This window comes from Lonchura striata, chromosome 23 (assembly GCF_046129695.1).
Source record: "Lonchura striata isolate bLonStr1 chromosome 23, bLonStr1.mat, whole genome shotgun sequence".
NCBI lineage: Eukaryota > Metazoa > Chordata > Aves > Passeriformes > Estrildidae > Lonchura > Lonchura striata.
In genome coordinates this window covers 1,581,079-1,600,220 of record NC_134625.1, presented here as the reverse complement: position 1 = coordinate 1,600,220, position 19,142 = coordinate 1,581,079, and the positions used below count along the sequence as shown (strand labels likewise).

At 46.5% G+C, this 19,142-nt stretch overlaps 1 protein-coding gene across 11 annotated transcripts in view; it reads right to left on the bottom strand.

Annotated features, from left to right (window-relative positions):
- The window catches only part of ARHGAP32 (Rho GTPase activating protein 32), a 236,883-nt gene that overhangs the window by 66,585 nt on the left and 151,156 nt on the right, over positions 1–19,142 (bottom strand). For 10 of the 11 annotated variants that reach the window (XM_021531093.3, XM_077787965.1, XM_077787966.1 and 7 more), the window contains 4 exons: positions 8,720–8,857; positions 6,695–6,787; positions 5,118–5,240; positions 3,032–3,109 (listed from right to left, as the gene is read on the bottom strand). In XM_021531093.3, coding sequence (XP_021386768.2) covers positions 3,032–3,109; positions 5,118–5,240; positions 6,695–6,787; positions 8,720–8,857 — 432 coding nt within the window. Of the gene's footprint in view, positions 1–3,031; positions 3,110–5,117; positions 5,241–6,694; positions 6,788–8,719; positions 8,858–10,708; positions 10,831–19,142 lie in introns of those variants that run through there. The other variant, XM_021531097.3, reaches the window with a different exon arrangement.

Sequence of the window (19,142 nt, the reverse complement as noted above, 5' to 3'; positions counted from 1 at the left end):
ATTCCCAAAGGAACCCCTGCTGACATGCTCTTTCACTTTAGGGCACTACTAACAGGAGGAACAGGATTATTACTCCTCTTATCCTAAACTCCTGTTAAAGAGAGTTGAACACCTGGGCCAAAGAACTATTTTAATTTCTTTTATTCACAAAGAAAATGTATGTGTGGGATGGTACTTGCTGTTATCCATTCCTGACTGGTGCGCCAGCAGCACTTTGGGAAACCAGAGAGCTGGAGAGGGACTGAGGACAAGGGATGGAAGGACAGGACACAGGGAATGGCTCCCACTGCCAGAGGGCAGGGCTGGATGGGATATTGGGTGGGTGTGAGGGTGGGCAGGCCCTGGCACAGGTGCCCAGAGCAGCTGTGGCTGCCCCTGGATCCCTGGCAGTGCCCAAGGCCAGGCTGGATGGGGTGTGGGTAGTGGAAGGTGTCCCTGCCCATGGGAGGGGTGGGATCCCCAAGGTCCCCTCCCCTCCCTCCCCTCCAGGAAGCATTCTGGGCTTCCATGGAACTGAGACTGGCAGACTCACAACCAGCTGTGGCTGCTGCAATCTCGGTGTGATTAAAATCAGTCCAGCCCCCTCTTGGCTGTGCACCCTGGTTTTGTCACCTCTACAGCAGTGCAGGCTGTGGGGCAGCTCTCCACCTTAGGAAACTATTCCCAAAAAACAGAATAATTCAGGACAACCAAAGGCAGTTATGCATCAAACAAGGGCCTGTCCCCAATGACTCAGCTCCCTGACACAGAACTGATTGAAAAGACAAAGCATGAAGCAAAAGCAGAGCAGAACAAAGAGGGCTGAAGGTTGTTAATGTGGAGGTGGCTGTAATTTAGGTAACAATCTTACAGAGAAAGTACTGACTCATACTGAGGGCACTGGAAGAGAAAAAAGCTTGAGGAAAAATGTCTTAAAAGTCATTTTACTTTAAGCAGAGCAAATGCTAAGAAGCCTCGTGGGTTGTTTTGTTCACACAGGATTAGGTGTGTTGCAATGCAGTCGTGAGCTCAGGTATGCAGAGAGAACAGGCACTGTGCCAGGGAAGTGTGATGGATACAAACCCAGTGAGTCATCCCTGAAGGACAGCTCTGGCTGCAGGAACACTCTGACTTCCATGCTGAATCCAAGCTGCAGGTGCTTGCAGCCTGTCAGAGACAGTTTTTGGCTCACATCTCCAGTTCCTCACCAGAGCCCTCCCATTATCCCAAAGGATGCAGGACAGGCAGGAGTGAAGGCACTTCTGTCTGGGCACACACAACTCATAGCTGCTTCAAATACACAAAAACAGGGGAGTTTCTTTAAGTCAAAAGTATTTTTTCCCTCCTCAGCCAAAAAAAAAAAATTCTTCCTTGTTCTTGCTTTACTCCTATCAAGACATGATTTCTAATGGAAGCTGTGGTTGGTTGATAAAACCCTGCTCCTCCCTAACATGAAGCAAAAACCTGAGCAATAACAGGACAAGCTGTCCAAACAGTTGGTGGCAGGGCCTCCTCCTTTTATCTGCTCTCAGAATCACAACTATCTGGCAAGGGGGCTCTGTTGATTTATTTTATCAATTCAAATGACTGGATCAACAGATTGCTATCATTGCAATGTTCCTAAACAGGAACAGAACTATTTGCCTCTAACAAATGCTTTAGAGGCTGCACAGCTTCATCTGTGCCTACACCTCTTGCTGTAACAACATTCTTCACCTACACACTCTTTATGTGCATCCATCTTGGACACTTCCACCTGTAACTCATCTCTAGGTCTGGTGTAGCAACACCAGAGATAAATTCCCTTTCTCTGAATTCTTACTGCTTGTATTATCTGAGGTCCCTTCCAGCCCAAGCCATTCTCTGATTCCATGACAGTACAGTACAGCATATTCAGCTTTAAGGCTTCTAAGATTAGAATTCAAGTCCAGCAAAGGCACAACACAGTTCAGAAGCAGAAGTTTGTTCAAGTAGTACCAGTGTGTTGACTCTAGAAACAAATGAAACTCCAGAGCAGCTAGTCTATAATCATGCTGCTCTGTGTCACCTGAACTCCCACACCTGACACAAAACCAACACAAGCTGTGTCTCACATGCCCTGGCTGAGCAGACAGCACAGGATGGTGTAAGTACACTGCATCCAGCTGGACTGAGAGATCCAACTGCTGGGCACTGACAACAGCCGGCCCACAGCCTGGTCTGGCACAGAAAGGGCTGCCAGGGAAAACCTGAGGACCTTGAGAAGACTTTCCATGCCAAATTACACAAGTGTCTGGTCAATGTTGAGCCTCTGCAGAGCAAACTCCTCATCCTACGCGCTCACAGACAGCAGCTGCAGATGGAAATCTCTGGCTGAAAGCAGCTGAAATGTGAGATGGCACAAGTCAGCCCTCCAGCCCCCAGTGGCTCTGGGGTTTTCTTGGTTAAAAGAGACTTTTAAAGCTTTTACATTTCCTAATGGCAAAATCCAAAGGAATAAAAAATTCCCTGGAAGGACAGTGCCACTTCAACACACAAGGTTTGGTACCTAATCCCCAGGCATGCTTAGGACCTCTTGAAAATTCAGTCTCCATCTCTGTGCTGTGATGTTTACAGGGACCAGCAGCACTGACACCACACAGTGAACACAGGCATACATGGGTGGCTGGTCTAAGTCAGCAGCACTGTTTCATCAGCTGGAATTCTCCAAATCCTCTATGTTCTGCCTGGTCTGGTTTTAGCTACTGGAAGGAAGAGGATGATGTGAGTAACAGTGTCAGCTGCCTTGGAGGGGCACAGCACAAGCTTCCACTGCCATCAGGCCAGCTGTCCATCACAGGCCATGGCCAACCCTCCTCCTGTGGTGAGGGAGGAAGGAAACTTCCAGTGGAGACCCTGAGTGTGCTCCAGCCCCAGCTCCAGCCCAGAAAGAAGGGGAGTCCCCTGACACCAAGGCAGGGACACCCTGCTCGTCCCCTGAGCCACCCTGAGCAGGCACAGCAGCTCCAGGAACACAGCACAGAGGTTCCTGCTTTTATTCCAGTCCCACTGCCATGGCTGTGCTGCTGCCTACCTGGAACCCGTGTTTTCCTCTCCACCACGAGGTCAGCTCCTTTGGTGGCATGTCAATGACAGACACGATGTCCCCCACCTGAAAAAGGTTGACAGCATCAGTCACAGCCAGAAGGAGAGCACAGTTCCAATAACCACAGTCTCAGCACTGCAAAGAACTGCACAATTCTGGAGCAGCTGCACATCTGCCTTTGCAAAGCCGAGCTGGGAGAGTTCCTGCATTATCCAGCACACAGGATACAGCTGTTCCTAAGGAAAGGGCCTGGAGAGCAGCAGGGTCCTGAGAAGGCCTACAGAAGGGTTCTGGTTAAACTGCAGTGATGGTGTCAAGCACTTGGGTAAATCTGCTCCAGTAGCTTAACTGACTTTTACTGCCCTACCCACAAGTCTATAGGGACTGACATGTTTCTCCTTGCTCCCTCTCACAGCACAGTGAAGAGCTGCCTTTGCAGCTCCCAAACTGCTCCAGATGAGCTGCCCAGGGTTAGGAAGTGAACAGAGAAGTGGTGCTACAGCAACAGGATGGAAGATGGCCAGGGAGACCAGACAGGTTTTCTGAAGCTTTGCTCATTCCCATAAAAATGTAGTACTGCAATAGTTCAGAAGGAAATCTGTATAATCAATACTAAATTTGGCTTGGTTTGAATCAAGCTCTGTGTGGCTTCTATTACAGAAAATTAGAAGGGGCAGAACCTAAATAAATACTGCAAGTATTCCAGGTAGGTGGCCAAGAATTCGTACCAGTAATGCCCAACTTTCACCAGATATTTTACACTGGTGGATCTCAAAGTGTTTTACAGAAAAGACAACACAACCCCAGTTTGCAGACAAGGATGACTGAGATGTGGGGAAATTATTTTCTCCAGGGAATAGTGAATCAGGAGCAAAGCAAATGTCTATGAAGAAAACTGCCATCACAGGAGCAGAGACACTGACTATGTTTCCTAGAACTGGGGAGCAAACCCCGATCAGCTGCTTGTGCAACTGCCTACTAGAAATTTAGAATAACAATCACAAAGATAATTTGGGTTAGGGAACAGGACTCAGCATCATAAACCCCTTGACTGCTGTGCAAACTACACATGCCACACTTTCCCTTCTGCACAGATCAAGATTTACAAGCAGGGAGTGTCATTCCAGTCCTCTCATTAGCTGACAATCAGCCTGGATCCTGGGCTGCTTCGAGTCCAGCTCAGAGCTGCCATGCCCACATGTCCCTCTGACCACACAGTTCTTTGGGGCATACTATTCCTTGCCTTGATTTGAACATGAACAAACCCCTGGCAGCACCAGACTATCACTGTTATTTTTCCTTCCTGTGCTGCACACCAAGGATGTGATTAAAAAACTCCTCAGGGCACTGTTTTCCTTCACACATTTTGTAGAAACAGCAGCATTGCACAGGGCAACTAGAGCACAGACCACCACTTTTTGGGTAAAACAGACAACCAAAAGCTTCCAGGGTCTGATGTGGAGATCTTGGATGGGATGTGAAGCAACCTGGGCTACTGGAAGGTGTCCCAGCTCATGGCAAGGTATGGGTTTTAGGGTCCCTCCCAAGCCAAACCATCCTGACATCCAGGGATTTGCTCCACAGCAGCCCCTGTGATGGATTCTCCGGCCAGTTTTAGCTCATCACCTGCCCTTTAAGCAGCAGTCCTTTGCCAGTCTGGTTCTTTACTTCTCATGGGAGAAGAAGCTCTTAAAAATGTTTATGGACAGGGACTTGCTCAGAGGAACCTGGGCGGTGTAACCTGGGCAAAGAGAAATAAAACTTGTGTCCACACACACAGGGACAGTCACCCTGAACAGAAACCATGAGCTCTGCTCAGGGACAGCCCAGAGGAGCTGGCAGGAGCTGGTTCATTGCAAGATACTAAGGCCAAGTAAAGCTGTATTTTAAAGATGACTGAACATCTGCCCACATCCAAGTCACTGCAGATCGAATATTTAGCTCAATCTTCCAAGCATCATCTCACAAAACATTGTGGAAGTGTCCAGATACATTCCTGATGGGCACACAGGCCCAGACAAACAGATTGCACTCATTTCGAGCTGACAACAAGGAATGCAAGTGCTTTATTTACCTCAAAGGACAGTTCATCTGCTGCTTGAGCAATGTATCTCTTAATGACATGGGCAGCAGCAATAGCAGGGACATTAATGGATGATTCCTCATGGACCAGCAGGTGATTCCCCTTGTTATCAATCTGAAACAAAGACACAGGGGACTGTGAGGCAACTGAGGACAAGTGAGGAGGCATTTTAGTGGTACAAAGGCTTCACGCTGATTGAGAGAGACAGCCCAGCCCTGGGCCCCAGGAGAGAAGGCACAGCAGAGCCAGAACAGCTCACTGGGGGTTCCAGAAGGTCCAGAAGGTCGGGTGTGCCCATCCCCTGAGGAGAGAAACGCTGGCTTGGTGCAGCTTTGTGTACAACCAGGAACACACACTGAGGGTCTGCACCTCCCTTTACCACCAAAGCATGGTGGTATTCCATGGCAATACAGATGTGCTACAAAAATCCTCTACAAGGCAGAATTCATGCTCGAGGTACTGAGGAAAGGAGAAAATGCTGTCAACCCAAAAACAAGTGTTGCTTTCCATTTTCTCCCACACTTTTATTTATTTTAAGAAAACATGCACCCCCCCTCCCTTGCAATCATCAGCATACTTCCAGAACTCCCAGATTTCTGTGTACAATTTTGTAGGATTCTCAGTGAGTCATAAAGGTTATTCTGCACTGGGTTTGCTGTGATCTCCAGGCCTACCATGTTGCTCTGAATCTTATTTCTCCCTACAATTTCCCTTTGCCATTTTCCAAGATTTTTCTCATCCCAAAGGATTTCAGGGTGAGAAGATATCAGCGGGGGAAACTGCAGGAAAACACACTCAATCCTTATCAGATCCATTTAAAAAGGAGCTGCAACAGTCTATTAATAGCTGTTTCTATTCCTGGTGTGCAGTGATGGAAAGCCACACGTCTGCAGGCAGCCTGAGCAGGGACAGCTGGACACTCATCCAGCCCTCCCTGCTCTCATCTCCACTAAGGGCTATTGTTTAAAGGCTACAAGACCATTAAACCTGAAAGCAGAGCTGCAGCTGCAGTTCACAACACACAAACTGTGCCACTGCAAGCACAAGGCTGCCTCTGTCTGCAGGGGAGCCAACAGGAGCACGGAGTATTTAGTGGGGTTGGAGCTGCCACAGGGAAAATTATTTTAAAAAACCAAGAGAGCAGGGAAACACCATTGCAGAGACAGCTGAGTTTTAGAAATGTGCCACACTTGCAGCATTGCCTTGGTAAAAAGGAGAGCAGGAATAAGTGAGCTTTGAAGTAAGAGAGCCTTCTGCAACCCATCACTGGGAGATCCAGCATGGAATCTGGCATTCCCAGGCAGCTCACGGGGACTGCCACTCTGTTTGTGAGTATCAGCAGGACAATACGTTTCTGAGAGACAAAATCCAGGTAACTAGGAAAAAAACTCTATACTCTTAATACCGGTTCTGATTCTGTGTGTCCTACACCTTCTATGTGCTGGTAACAGGGGAATAAAGCTTTCAGGATAGAATTCCAGTGACATCAATAGTCTGGGAAGAGCAGCTGTGTGCCTGCTGTGTTTCCAAGGTCAGGAAACAAGGAACACCCCAGGTTTGTGCTGTACCTCCATCCACGTGAGGGCAGGGCCACAGTTGATCTTGTTGCCTGCGATGTTGGAGAGCCGAGCCAGGTAAGCCATCAGCATCTGCGTGACCAGCTGGGACACAAACACACACACAGTGGTTCTGTTAGTGCACCTACCTTTGGAGAGCCTTCTGCAGGCTTAGGGAAGACCAGAAATCACCCACTGCCACAGGCAAGAGTCACAGAGATACCTTCCCTTCTGCAAATAAATGCATTTCTGTTGTTGGAAGGACAGCAAGCTACACACAGGGCTGTAATGGTTACACCAAAAGAAAGGGTAAAGCAACTTTCTATAGAAGTAGTAATGTTATTATTATAATTTTGTAAGATTCATGCAGATTTTCCTAACTTCCCTTGTCAGGATACCTTGAATCTAAAGCTTTGCACACACACAAACAACTCGTGTCTTAGGGCCACCAAACCAAATACACCTGAGAACCAGGGAACAAACCCTGAGTGCCACTTCCACACGCCTGCAAAGCCTTAAGAATGCAGCACCTCAGAGTGACCCCCCTGGCCAAAGAGATACACTTCAAGCAGTAGAAGAGGGCTTTAAAAATACACTTTGCCATGTCCCTCCTGTAACAGTAAACTGGTTTTTATTACAGAGAAGCCACTGAGGCCTTTCCAGAGTCTCACAGTGACAGTGGTATAAAGCAGCATTGTAGCCCAGAATCTGTAGGACTGTTTAAAACATTGTTCTCCTCACACATCTGTTCCAACATGGCCAATTCAAAATAAAAAATATATGAAGAGACACCCCACAGCTGCAGAGCACCAGAGCTGTTCAGCATCTTCACATCCTCTGTGCCTGCAGACAGAATGCAAATTTTCAGGCTCTTGTTCTAAAGTCCAGTTAAATCAGTGGCACAAGTAAGGATGCAAGAGATAGGAATGACTAAAATATAATTAAAAATAAACCAGGAATTCATTGTCCTGAATATTGCTGCTTCTGTTGAATTTAAACTTTAAATCCTCCTCAGAAATACCCTGTGTGAAGCCAAAGCTCATCTCTCTGCTGAGTGATGGGGCTGCATGATTAGCTCCTTAAATTCCATGGCAAACAACCTGTAAAATTCCAGGGGGTACTAATTTCAATGTCCACATCCTCCAAAACCATGCAGCCAAGATTCACCTGCTGCTTTCCAAGAGATTTTTCTGGACATGAATAAATCTTCAATTATCAGCAGCTGAGGTAATTTCAGCTCATCATACTCTGGTTGAAGACAGTAAGACAAGAAATGAGAAGTATCTCTTTGAGAAAAAAAAAACCTCATTGAGAAAAAAAGAGCTTTTTAAAGACCATGTAAATAACACACTAATGCAAATGCTCCTAAAAAACAGTTCAGGAATATTTAGTTTAAAATGGAAGCCTATCACTCCAAATGGGATTGTTCTCGCAGTGCAGCAGCCTCAGACAGAATGATTCCCTGGGAATGTTAAGCTGCTAACTAAGCCAGGAAATACCCACATCATTGACAAAGTTTCCAAAGACAAAACCAAATAAGGGACCACAGGACAGCAGCTTTCTTGACACTCAATTACTGTTCCAGATTCAGTTGTCTGAACTTGAAGGACATTTCCCTTTAGATCACTGACTTTATTTGTGGCAGCCAATTTTCAAAGGTAACCCAGGCTGCATTAAAACTACTCTATAGTAGAAATAAATATTACTAGTAATATATTGGTATATTACTAATAACATAATAGTGATAAGCATACTTATTACTACAATACTAAAATAACTCTGTGTATTAGAAATACATGGAATTGCTGAGGCTGGAAAAGACCTCTAAATCCACCACTAAACCATGTCCCCAAGTGCCACATCCACACACCTTTGAACACTGCCAGGGATGGTGGCTCCATCACTGCCCTGGGCAGCCCCTTCCAATGCTTGACAGCCCTTTCCATGATGGAATTGTGCCTGATATCCAACAAACCTCCCCTGGAGGTCATTCCTTGAGCACCTCCCAGTGCCTGGGTGCCCCGAGGGGCCCCTTACCTCGGGGCTGTCCTTCAGGGCATCGGAGCGGGGCAGCTCTGCCAGCTGCGAGAAGCGGCGGTCGTAGATGCACAGGTGGAGGTGCTTGTCCAGCACCCGGAAATCCTCATAGCTCCTCTTCACGATCCAGCTCCTGCCCTGCACACACAAACACAGCCACAGTCAGCTCCTCAGCACTGAGCGGGGGGAAAGGGAAATCTGAGCACAAATAGCACTTTCTCCTTGAAACATCTGAAAGCGATCAAAGTGCCTGAGTAACATTTTCATGCTCTAATTTGCAGGTAACATTTTCATGTTTTAATTTGCAGCAGCCATCATACTCAAACCAGCCGTTAGTGGTCCTGTTTTAATCATTTAGCCATGAGTTTGGATGTGGCCCAGCAGCATGAGACCCATACAGAGCTTTAACTTTCACCTGTCTTACAAGGATTTTGTAGCATTTTCCTACACGAGGTGTCCTTGCACAAATGTAAATCACCAAGTGGTTGCATAAACACCGTGAAATTAGATTCCAAACAGATAGACACATATAAACCCAGAGATCTGAAGGCAGGATTGAAGCTTGCAAAATTTCTGCCAGGTGCCCCAGGCAAACCTTCAGCTGAATTAAGAAAACAATCCATGATGAACAACTCTAGCTGCAGATTTATTCCTGAGTGCATATCATTTCCCCAATTAAAATATAGACAAGATACAGACTGCTCCAGGGGACAAGGAAGGGACTGTGGCAGCACAGGACAGTTTGCTTTTTGAAGCTTTTAATATCTAATGATGACTTTTAAATGCTCCATGGCCTATTATGATCAATAAAAAATGTTGTATTAATGCAGCAGTTTACAGGTCAAAGCACTTTATGAAGAGCCATTAATCACAGAATCCAAGAGTGCTTTGGGATAGAAGGGAACTTAAAGCCCACCCAGTCCCACCCCTGACACGGGCACAGACACCTTCCCCTGCCCCAGTTTACTCCAAGCCCCATCCAAGCTGGCCTTGGACACTTCCAGGGATGTGGAAGGAATCAAGGAATCCGATTGCTCTGGGTTACACAGGCACTCAGAGGCAGTGCCGGGGACTGGAAGTGACACAGGGATGCCTGAGAGCGGAGCAGAAAGCAGGGGGAGCATGGTGTAAGGGGGACACAGCAGGGGACAGAGCTATAAATGCTGACCTGCTGTGCCTGGCTGGCAGGGCTCTACCAAGTGCCCTCTCCCCCGGGATACAAAAGGCATGGCCTACTCTGAATTCCCAGTCATAATTCCTCTACACTGATTTCTTTATCAGCAAAGTTCTAAGCATCAGTTTTACATCAATATCCAAAGCCTGTGAGGCAATTGCAGATACAAACCCTCCAATCCAGCTACATTCTGGCCAATGATTTAAGACAACTCCACACTGTGACTGTGTCCATAGACTCTACTTTCAGTTCATGAGAAATCACCATATTTCACAATCCTACAAAGAGGCACGTACACAGGATAAATTAGTTGGGATTTCCACATTATGTCATTTCACTTTGTGTCTATAGGAGAAAAAACAAAACTAGGAATGCCAGACTAATTCAGGGAGCTGTCGGCTTTCCCCATTTCTCCATCTTTGGCAATTAAAGAATTCTTGCTCTCTCCCTGAGCTACCAGTGTGACCTTCAAGGTTCAGTCACCAACATAGGGAACAGCAGCCTGAGAAATCCCTGTGATCCTGGATCTGCCTCTGCCACCAAACCGGGCATTCCATTCCTACATGACCACCCAAACAAAAATGATCTGTCAAACGATCCTAAACCTGTCATTAATCCCATTCTATTTCATTTTAAAGGCTGCTCTGTAGCTTTGCAGCCTGGTTGCCATGAATGAGGGCAGTAAGAGTTAAAGGCAGCCGGGAGGCGGAGCTGGGTCAGCCCCTGCTGTGCCAGGCTGTGCAGGATCCCACACCATCCCGGTCCCAGGGCTGACAGCAGCAGGAGAAGGTGATGGATGAGCAGGGACAGCTTACCCCACACCAGCAGCAGTGTCTCTGGCCCCACGGGAGGCTCCTGGAGCGAGGGCAGGCAGCAGAGCCGGAGCGCGGGCAGGGAACCAGGATCCTCGGCTCCTGCACCTCCAAACTGCAGCTCGCAGCTGCTAAGCAACCAGCAGAGCTCTCCCTGAGCTCTCCCATCCCTGAGCCATCCCTGAGCCGTCCCTGAGCCATCCCTGCCACCAGCCCAGGCTCCTGGAGAAGGATGCTGTAGGTGCCTGGAGGCCAGAACCTCATCACCATTCCTAGGTCACTCAGCCTAGGATTGTGGACATCAGGCTCTTGTACAAAAGGATCACAGTTTACTTCGTAGAATCATGAAATATCCTGAGCTGGACCCAAAAGGATCATCATTCCAGCCCCTGGCCCTGTCCAGACACCCCAACAACCCCACCCTATCCATCCCTGGCAGTGCTGGCCAAAGGCTCCTGCAGCTCTGGCAGCCTCGGGGCCGTGCCCATTCCCTGGGCAGCCTGGGCAGTGCCAGCACCTCTGGGGGAAGAACCTTTCCCTAAACCCACCCTAAACCTGCCCTGGCCCAGCTCCAGCTGTCCCTCAGGTACTGTCACTTCTCTCAGAAGAGCTCAGTATCTGCCCCTCCACTTTCTGGGAATGGAGCTGCCAATTCCTGTCTCACTCAAGAGTGGCCGTGCACAGGCTGTGCTGGCACAGAGCAGCACTTCAGGAGCAATAACACACATTTCCACTCAGCAGAATGCTATTCCAACACCCTAAAGGGAAGTATTTACCAATATTCTACAATTTTAAGCCTGACATAACTAATTTCAAAATGTTCCCATGCTTTAGGCTGGACTCAAGTAATGTTAAGCGAAGTCTTTTTCAGATTTGGAGCCTGAGTGATGAATTTTTAAGCCACATTTACATTGGATACAATTAACTTTACAGGAAGGAATCACTGCAGCAATGGAGGAAGGAACTGGACAGTATTTAGTGCTTCTCCTTACATCTCCAGCACAAACCACAGGAAAGCAAAGTCTGGATTCTCCCAGCCAGACTCCCAGGGGCCACAGCCACAGCAACAACAGCAGCAGCCTCATCCCAGACCCAAAGTGCTACAATAATATAATAATATAATTTATCAGTATAAAAACTGTACATCTTGCTCCCCTTTCCTGCAAATTGTCAAGTGCCAGAAAGGTTTGGCAAAAGAATTATTTTTTAATTTAGAGAGTTAATAAAATATTAAACAAAAGTAAGTGCCTGTTAAGTTGGTCTTGTGTTGTCACCTGTGTTTTATAGCAAAGCTCAACATTTCTGGTGCTTCAGGTACTCAACATCCATATGGCAAAAACGTCTTCTTCGTGTTTTTAATGATTTTTATAAACTGTTCTCAAATAAATTTTTGATCAGCCTCTAATTTTCTAATACAATAATTACTTTTCATTTCTTTAATTATTAATGGTCCTGATTTACAGAAGAACAAGCTTAAATCCCATTAACTTCAGTGGGACATAAGAAGTGAAGCACAAAGTGATTTCCCAGATTCAGACCTTCACCTACGAACCTGGCTGTGACAAAATTCTTTAAAATAAAAAATCAAGTATCAAGTGAGGATTTCAATAATGCCATTAAATAGTTTTAGGATCTTTAAAAGGAAAAATTGACCGGTGACTTAAAAACAAGTTCCTCTTGAAAAAAAAAAAATCCATATTACTTTTTTAAATTTCTTTTTACAGAAACATTCACAATGAAAAGCATCATGAAGAATCTGAAATTTCTCACAGAATGGAAAATCTGGTCTCATCCCTACTCTTTTCCCATCCTGATCTGTTCTCCCTCACTCTGCTTGGTAGGATTAAAAGTATGATAAGAGCCTGGTGAGATTTCAGCCTCTGCACAGAGCTGCTGATTTTTTGACGATTATCAAAGCAAGAAGAAATGTCAGACTAAAGAAATTATTAGAGACTGCTGAACTGATGATTTAATTTCCAGCGAGCCAGAGATCTGAGCCCTCCACCAGTGTCACCAACACTGCAAGATCACAGATCAGAGACGCTCCTGGCTTCACTTGGCACAGGAGGAGATGGGGGGGGACAGGGACCCAGAGGAATATTCCTTCCTTCACAAGGAATATTTTTAGCTCTGCTGATCAAATGGCCTGCGGAGGACAATGAGCAGCCACAGCCTGGAGTAGTTTCCCACTCCCTTAGGCTCAGCTCAGTCCTGTGGCACTTGAGCGCAGTGTCACTCCCACTGCCATTCTTCCCAAGCCCATCCTGATTCCTGCAGCTCAGTGATGGCTTCATTACCAACAGACAGACACCACCCCCTGCAAATCTGAGAGGAAGCAATTTTAAACCATTCCCTGCATTTTCATTCCCCCAGTCAAAGCCCACTTTGACTCACTGTCCCTTAAACTCTTCAATTATCAGTATAAGAATTGTGCTTGTTTCTGACTGGGGCTCCCCTAAGTCCAGGCCAGTTACACACTGGAATAATTGTACATGGGTTTAACTGTGTCCATTCAGCATCTGGCTGAAAACTCTTCTTGCTGTGCCCTGAGCAACACCTAGAGGCACCCAGCCTGCAAGAGAGGTCCAGCTGCTGCCAGGATTTGTGGTACCCTCTATTCACAAAATTTACATGCTAGAATTTTGTATTAAAGATTTATAGATATTCTTGCTATGCAAGAAAAGCTCCTGTGTCCAGCTGGATGTGTCTCCATGTCAGCAGGCACAACGCCACCCTGTCCATCAATCCCTCTCCAAGACAGCCAGACTGCCACTGAGCTCCAGCACACACAGCCTTCCTGGGTTTGCTCTACAGCACTTAGGATTTATTTATTTTAAGACAGGGATAGACCTTTCTCTTCTGGTTCAAATGCTTATTTCCTCAGAGAGAACACATGGATGCTCTTCTGAACCTTACAGCCCACATGGAGAGCAAGAGCAGAAAATGAGATGAAAGTATAAGGCAAAAGTCATTTCAATTTGACCCCTCAGTAAGAAAACACCACAGATTAAATGGCAGGAAAAGCAGCAGCATCCAGCAGGGCAGGTTAACTCTGCCATGGGTGACTCTTACAGCTGTCTGGGGCTCAGGCTCTGTATGTTATTCCACCCTGACCCTCCAGCCCTTTCCTGTTTCAAGTCACAGCAGAAAATGGTTTAGAGATTTAGTCAAAACAGAAAGCAAGATGGATAAAATCCCTCCCAGGGAGTTCACCCAGGAAGTGTTTTTAGGTGGTGCCTTAGGTCGCTTTACCTACACCTACATTTGTTTACCAAAGTGATTCCACAACTTCTGATGTGTTATTCTAACTTGAAGGAAATTATAAATCTTTAAAACTTAAAGGGAGTTTTCCCTAAGGCAATATAAAAGTACTTTATTTCTGAATGAAACACTAAAACTTCAGCACTCCATCTGGAGTCACAGCACATGGACACAAGGGAGGAACAAGCACAAGATGGAGGGAAAATACAAATGGACAGAGCACAAGGCAGAGAAGAAAATTTGGTGTATTTATGTGATGAACCCTTATTAGCCTTATTCCACAGCATAAATTAATCTCTCAGCATTAATTATCAGTTTATTATCAATTAATTGCAGTCACTAGGAAAAAAAGAGATTTTAATGGAAACCACTGCAGCTTTTCTCCCCTAAAATCAGACTTTGTTGTGCTGCTGGATTCCAATTACAGATAGGAGCCACCAAAGCACACGTGGGGACGCAGGGCTGGGTCTGAGGGACAGCAGTGTCATCCTGTCTGTCCCCACTGTTTGGGAAATCACCCCTCAGATGTGTGTGGCTCTCTGGGGGAGAAGGGGACACCAGCCATGAACCCCAGTGGAGGAGCAGCTTTGTCAGGAGTAAATAAACAAAGCTCAGGCTTTGGGGCTGAGTGGTTTTGTACAGGTACAGAAGAGTAAGAGCCCAGCACGACAACCCAACACAGAGTGCCTGAAACCCTAAGAGCCATTTTTCCTCCCAGAACCAGCCCATTTCTGAATGGCAGCCAGACAGACGTTGAACACGACCCAAGATTTACAGCCCTCGACATGTGAGTGACATCCCTGCTCTCCTGCCACGCTGTAATTTAAACATATATCCATATCCATCATCTCTTTACCAAAATTCCACCATGGAGCAGCAGGTCAGGGGTGAGGGGAGGGCAGGCACGGCATGGGGGGCTGCTTTTCTGTACTTCAGAAAATTCCAGTCATGACACAAGAGCTTGGAGCCACAAACAAAACCCTGCAGAGCCACAGAGAGAGCTCAGGGAAAGGAGCTGAAATTCCACCATCCTCCAGGTAGCAGGGCAGCAAGGGCTGTATGTACATTCTGTACAAATGACTGCATGGACATTGCAGGCATTAAGCACAGCTCCCTCCTTACCCCACAGCCCAAACATGCCACAAACTGCTCTGCACTCAACCACAGGGGAAAGTTCCATCAAAGCCAGCAGCCAGGACTGGCCTTCAGAGCAAAACAAACAAAAAACCTTCAAAATTACTTGTCCGAGGTTGTTAAAACAAAAGAAAAGAAAATCACAGAACCCAAGGATGTTTTGGGTTGAGAGGAGCCTTAAACCTCATCCAGGGAGAGGGACACCTCCCACTGTCCCAGTGTCCAGCCTGGCCTTGGGCACTGCCAGGGATCCAGGGGCAGCCACAGCTGCTCTGGGCACCTGTGCCAGGGCCTGCCCACCCTCACAGGGAACAATTCCTTCCCAATATCCCATCTTTCCCTGCCCTCCAGCAGTGGAAAGCCATTCCCCCATTCTCCTATTACCGAATTCCTTGCCTGAGGTCACCTACATCATCAGCAGCTTTGGTAGACAGAGATCTCAATTTTCTTAAATCTCATTTCTCAGGCAGAATCATAGCAGCAAACAGCTGACTTGTGTATATATATATATATATATATTTATGTGTGTGTGTATATATATATATATTTGATCAGAGCACAGAAGCATGCTTTTGTAAACACAATCTACCAGCAAGAAAAGATATTTTTTTGTAGGTCCAAACCCTAAAAACTATTTGAACATCTCCCATGACCCCGTTAGGGCTGCTATGCCACAGGCCAGACATCCATCACATCATTTACAAACAACAGGCACTCAGGAGCACAGAAATAACAAAACCGTGCTGTATCTGACACTGCTCCTTTCCAGCCCCATTCATCCTGACACTCCAGAATGAAGTAACACTACCAGTGCTTGGAAAACATCACTAACAGGGTAAGAAATGCCTCTGGGCAAGGTTAGAGATAAAAACCATGAGTATTTCCAGGCAAAAGATCTGCAAGCAGGGGTGTTAAAGATGCAGCTGATAAAGCCTTAAGGACAGAGGTTGGAAGGGTGAAACATTATTTAGAAAGCACAAGAAACAGAAGCAGTTATGGGGAGGTTTTGTGAACAAAGCTGGAGTCAAAATGGAAAATCAGCTGCTTTTCTGGCAGTTGCAACCATCACTCTTTATGAAGAAAGAGTGAAAAGTGGTGCCAAGACCCAGGAGATTAAATATTTAAGACAGACCATCTTCAATATCTAATATCCCTGATGGGGGCTTTTCAAAATGTAAAACACAATGTTTGAAATAAAGGCATGGTTTTAAACCCACAGATGAGTTAAAAATGCACCATTTAGAAAACAGAAAGTCCTGATCTGTAAAAACCTGAGCCCTTGGTGACAAACCTGCTGTACGGTCTTAGAAAATACAGTTTGTGTTGATTTCTGATGCCTCCATCCCCCAGCCTGTGGCACATCCTCAGAGGGACAAGAAACACCTGCTTTGTGTATTTTAATAAACTTGGGCCCAAACCTGCTCTGTAACTCTGGGAAAGCCCCCACAATTTAAGGAACAAGCTCAAACTGGGTTCCGCTGAGAATTCTGTGACTGACTCCTCTAAACAAAACTTATTTTTAATGTAACACACAGCTTGGCAAAGCACCTCTATTTACTGAGTGCAACAGTGGCACTCTCAGCCCTCTTCTTACCCAGACAGCTCAATTACAAGTTATCTTCAGAGTATCAGTTTAATAATCCCTGTGCACTCAGTGTAACTGGTAGGGGATAACTTCAGAAACTGTTGTGACTGTGCATTTTGCCACCTGGCTCTGTGCCAGTAAATATTTGCTACAAACAGAGAAGATGATGCATCTTTGATTTACCACTGAAGTATCTTTAGGACAAGGTGTCCTAAGGAGGCTTAGGTTGGCTATTAAGTTGAATTTTTTTAATGGAAAAGGTTGCCAAGCTCTGGCAGAGCTGCCCAGGGCAGTGGTGGGTGGAGTCACAGTCCCTGGAAGAGCTGAACAAACTGTGTTGATGTGGCACTTGGGGACAGGCTTGGCAGTGCTGTGGCAAAGGTTAAACTCCACGACTTTGGAGGTACTTTCCATCCTAAATGACTCCATAAGTCAGTGATTCTGCCTTTACACACACACTGTTTATGTGGTTTCCATGCCTTGACAGAGCCTTTTTGAAACCATCCCTTCCTGACCTGCCTGCTCTGCATTTTATATGCAGTGAATCTGTTATTTGGAAGTGCAGATGCTGTTCCAAAGTCTGTGAACTTCACCTGCCGTGAGGCTGAGCATCCCAACTGCTCACCTGAGTTGTCTGCTGCTGCTTCCTCAGCCTCCTACACCAGCATCACCTGGTGACCAGAGCAGCTTTACAGCCTTGCAAAGGATGGGACTGGATGAAACAGTTTTAGATGATTTGTCCCAGCAGCCACGTAAACAGGTATTGAAAATGTGTGCATGGCAAACCTCCCCATACAGAATAAACATCAAGGCAGGAAAGAATATCCCCACAATCTCCTCCCATTGTTGACTTGAACCAAGCTCAGCTCTTGGAAAAGTTGTAAAACAAGTGAATTGTAGGCAAAGGGCTCCTCTGCAAAGCATCTGCACTGCTCAGCTGTGGGGATGACTTGGTGTCTCATCAGAACAGCCCAAGTGTCCCCTTCAATTTGTGGTTGGCCCAGCCTTGTCTCCAAAGCTCCACATGAGGGTCAGGAGCCCTGCCAAGATCCATCACAGTCCCCATGGCTTTCTGCAGTGACCCTCACTGCCAGAGCCCAGAGCACAGTCTGGGCACAGAGATCTCTAATTCTGGCCTTGTTTTCTGTCTCAAGGCAAAGGACACGACATAACAAACACCCATGGAATTGTGAGAGCCTCTGTTGCTCACAAAAACCCCTTCAGGACAGCACCTGGATGTGATACTGCACTTTATCCTGACAAATGATCTTCCCTCTCACTCATCATCCCTCCCTAGAGCAGGCTCTGGCCCTTCCCTTAGCTGGGGAGTTTCCATCAGGGAAAACCACCTGAAGCAGTTCTGTATCACTTACATTCCCTTTGAGGAGAACTGCCCAGCAGCTCAGCCTCATGCAGCTCCTGTCTTGAGGAGGTTATTTCCAGATACCCTCCTTCCTGACTCTCAAATAAATTCCTGAGCATTTCTCCACTGGATTTTGACAACAGAAAGCCTCTGTCCCTGGCATGCTGAGGGTACAGCTTGAAGTGCACCTACATTTGCACCTGCTGAAAAAATGTACTTTAGCACCGACAGCTCCACAACAGTTTTTATTTCTGCAATGCCATAAATATATTGTAAATAAATTCTTCCATTCAAAAGCCACACACAGCTATAACCCTGGTTTTGCATCTCATGCATCCAGAGTTAAGAAAACAAAGAACTGACCCCATTTCTGTCACAATACACATTAATATTAAATAGAGGAAAAAAAATGTGAAGAGAGCCATGAATGGAGCAATTAAAGACCAAAATTTAAGGGTGACAGTAATTTTTCATGTCTTGTAGCAGTGGATGGATCTCCACAGCAGAGCAGTGAATCTGCCCTGGCTGGGGCTGAAGGAGCAGCCCCATCAGCAGGGAAGGGAACCCTAGAGCCCCAGAACAGTGCAGTGTGCTCCTGGAGGGGACAAAAATCCCTTCTGCCTCAAAACTGGCACTGCCATGGTGACATGTCCAAACAGGACAGGGGCAAACAGCCTCAAGCTGTGCCAGGGGAGGTTCAGGTTGGACACCAGGAGGAATTTCTTCCTGGAAAGCAGCCCAGGGAGGTTCCTGGAGTGTTCAAGGAAGGCCTGGATGTGGCACTCAGTGCTCTGGGCTGGTGACAAGGTAGGGATCAGTCACAGGGTGGACTCGATGGTCTGGGAGGGCTTTTCCAACCTCAAGGACTCCATGACTCTGTGTGAGAATTAAGGATCACAGGGGCAAAACCTCAGGCTGAGCAAAGGGTGTGTTGAATCTGCTTTTAGAACAGGACACAGCAGACCCCAGTGTTAATCCTGCTGGATGGGAGTGCTGCCCTACCCAATTCTGAAGGAAATCTCTGAAGACCAGCCATTAAAACCCCTGTCCTTAATAACTGCTATCCCAATTACTAAATGAATCTATTCTTCAGT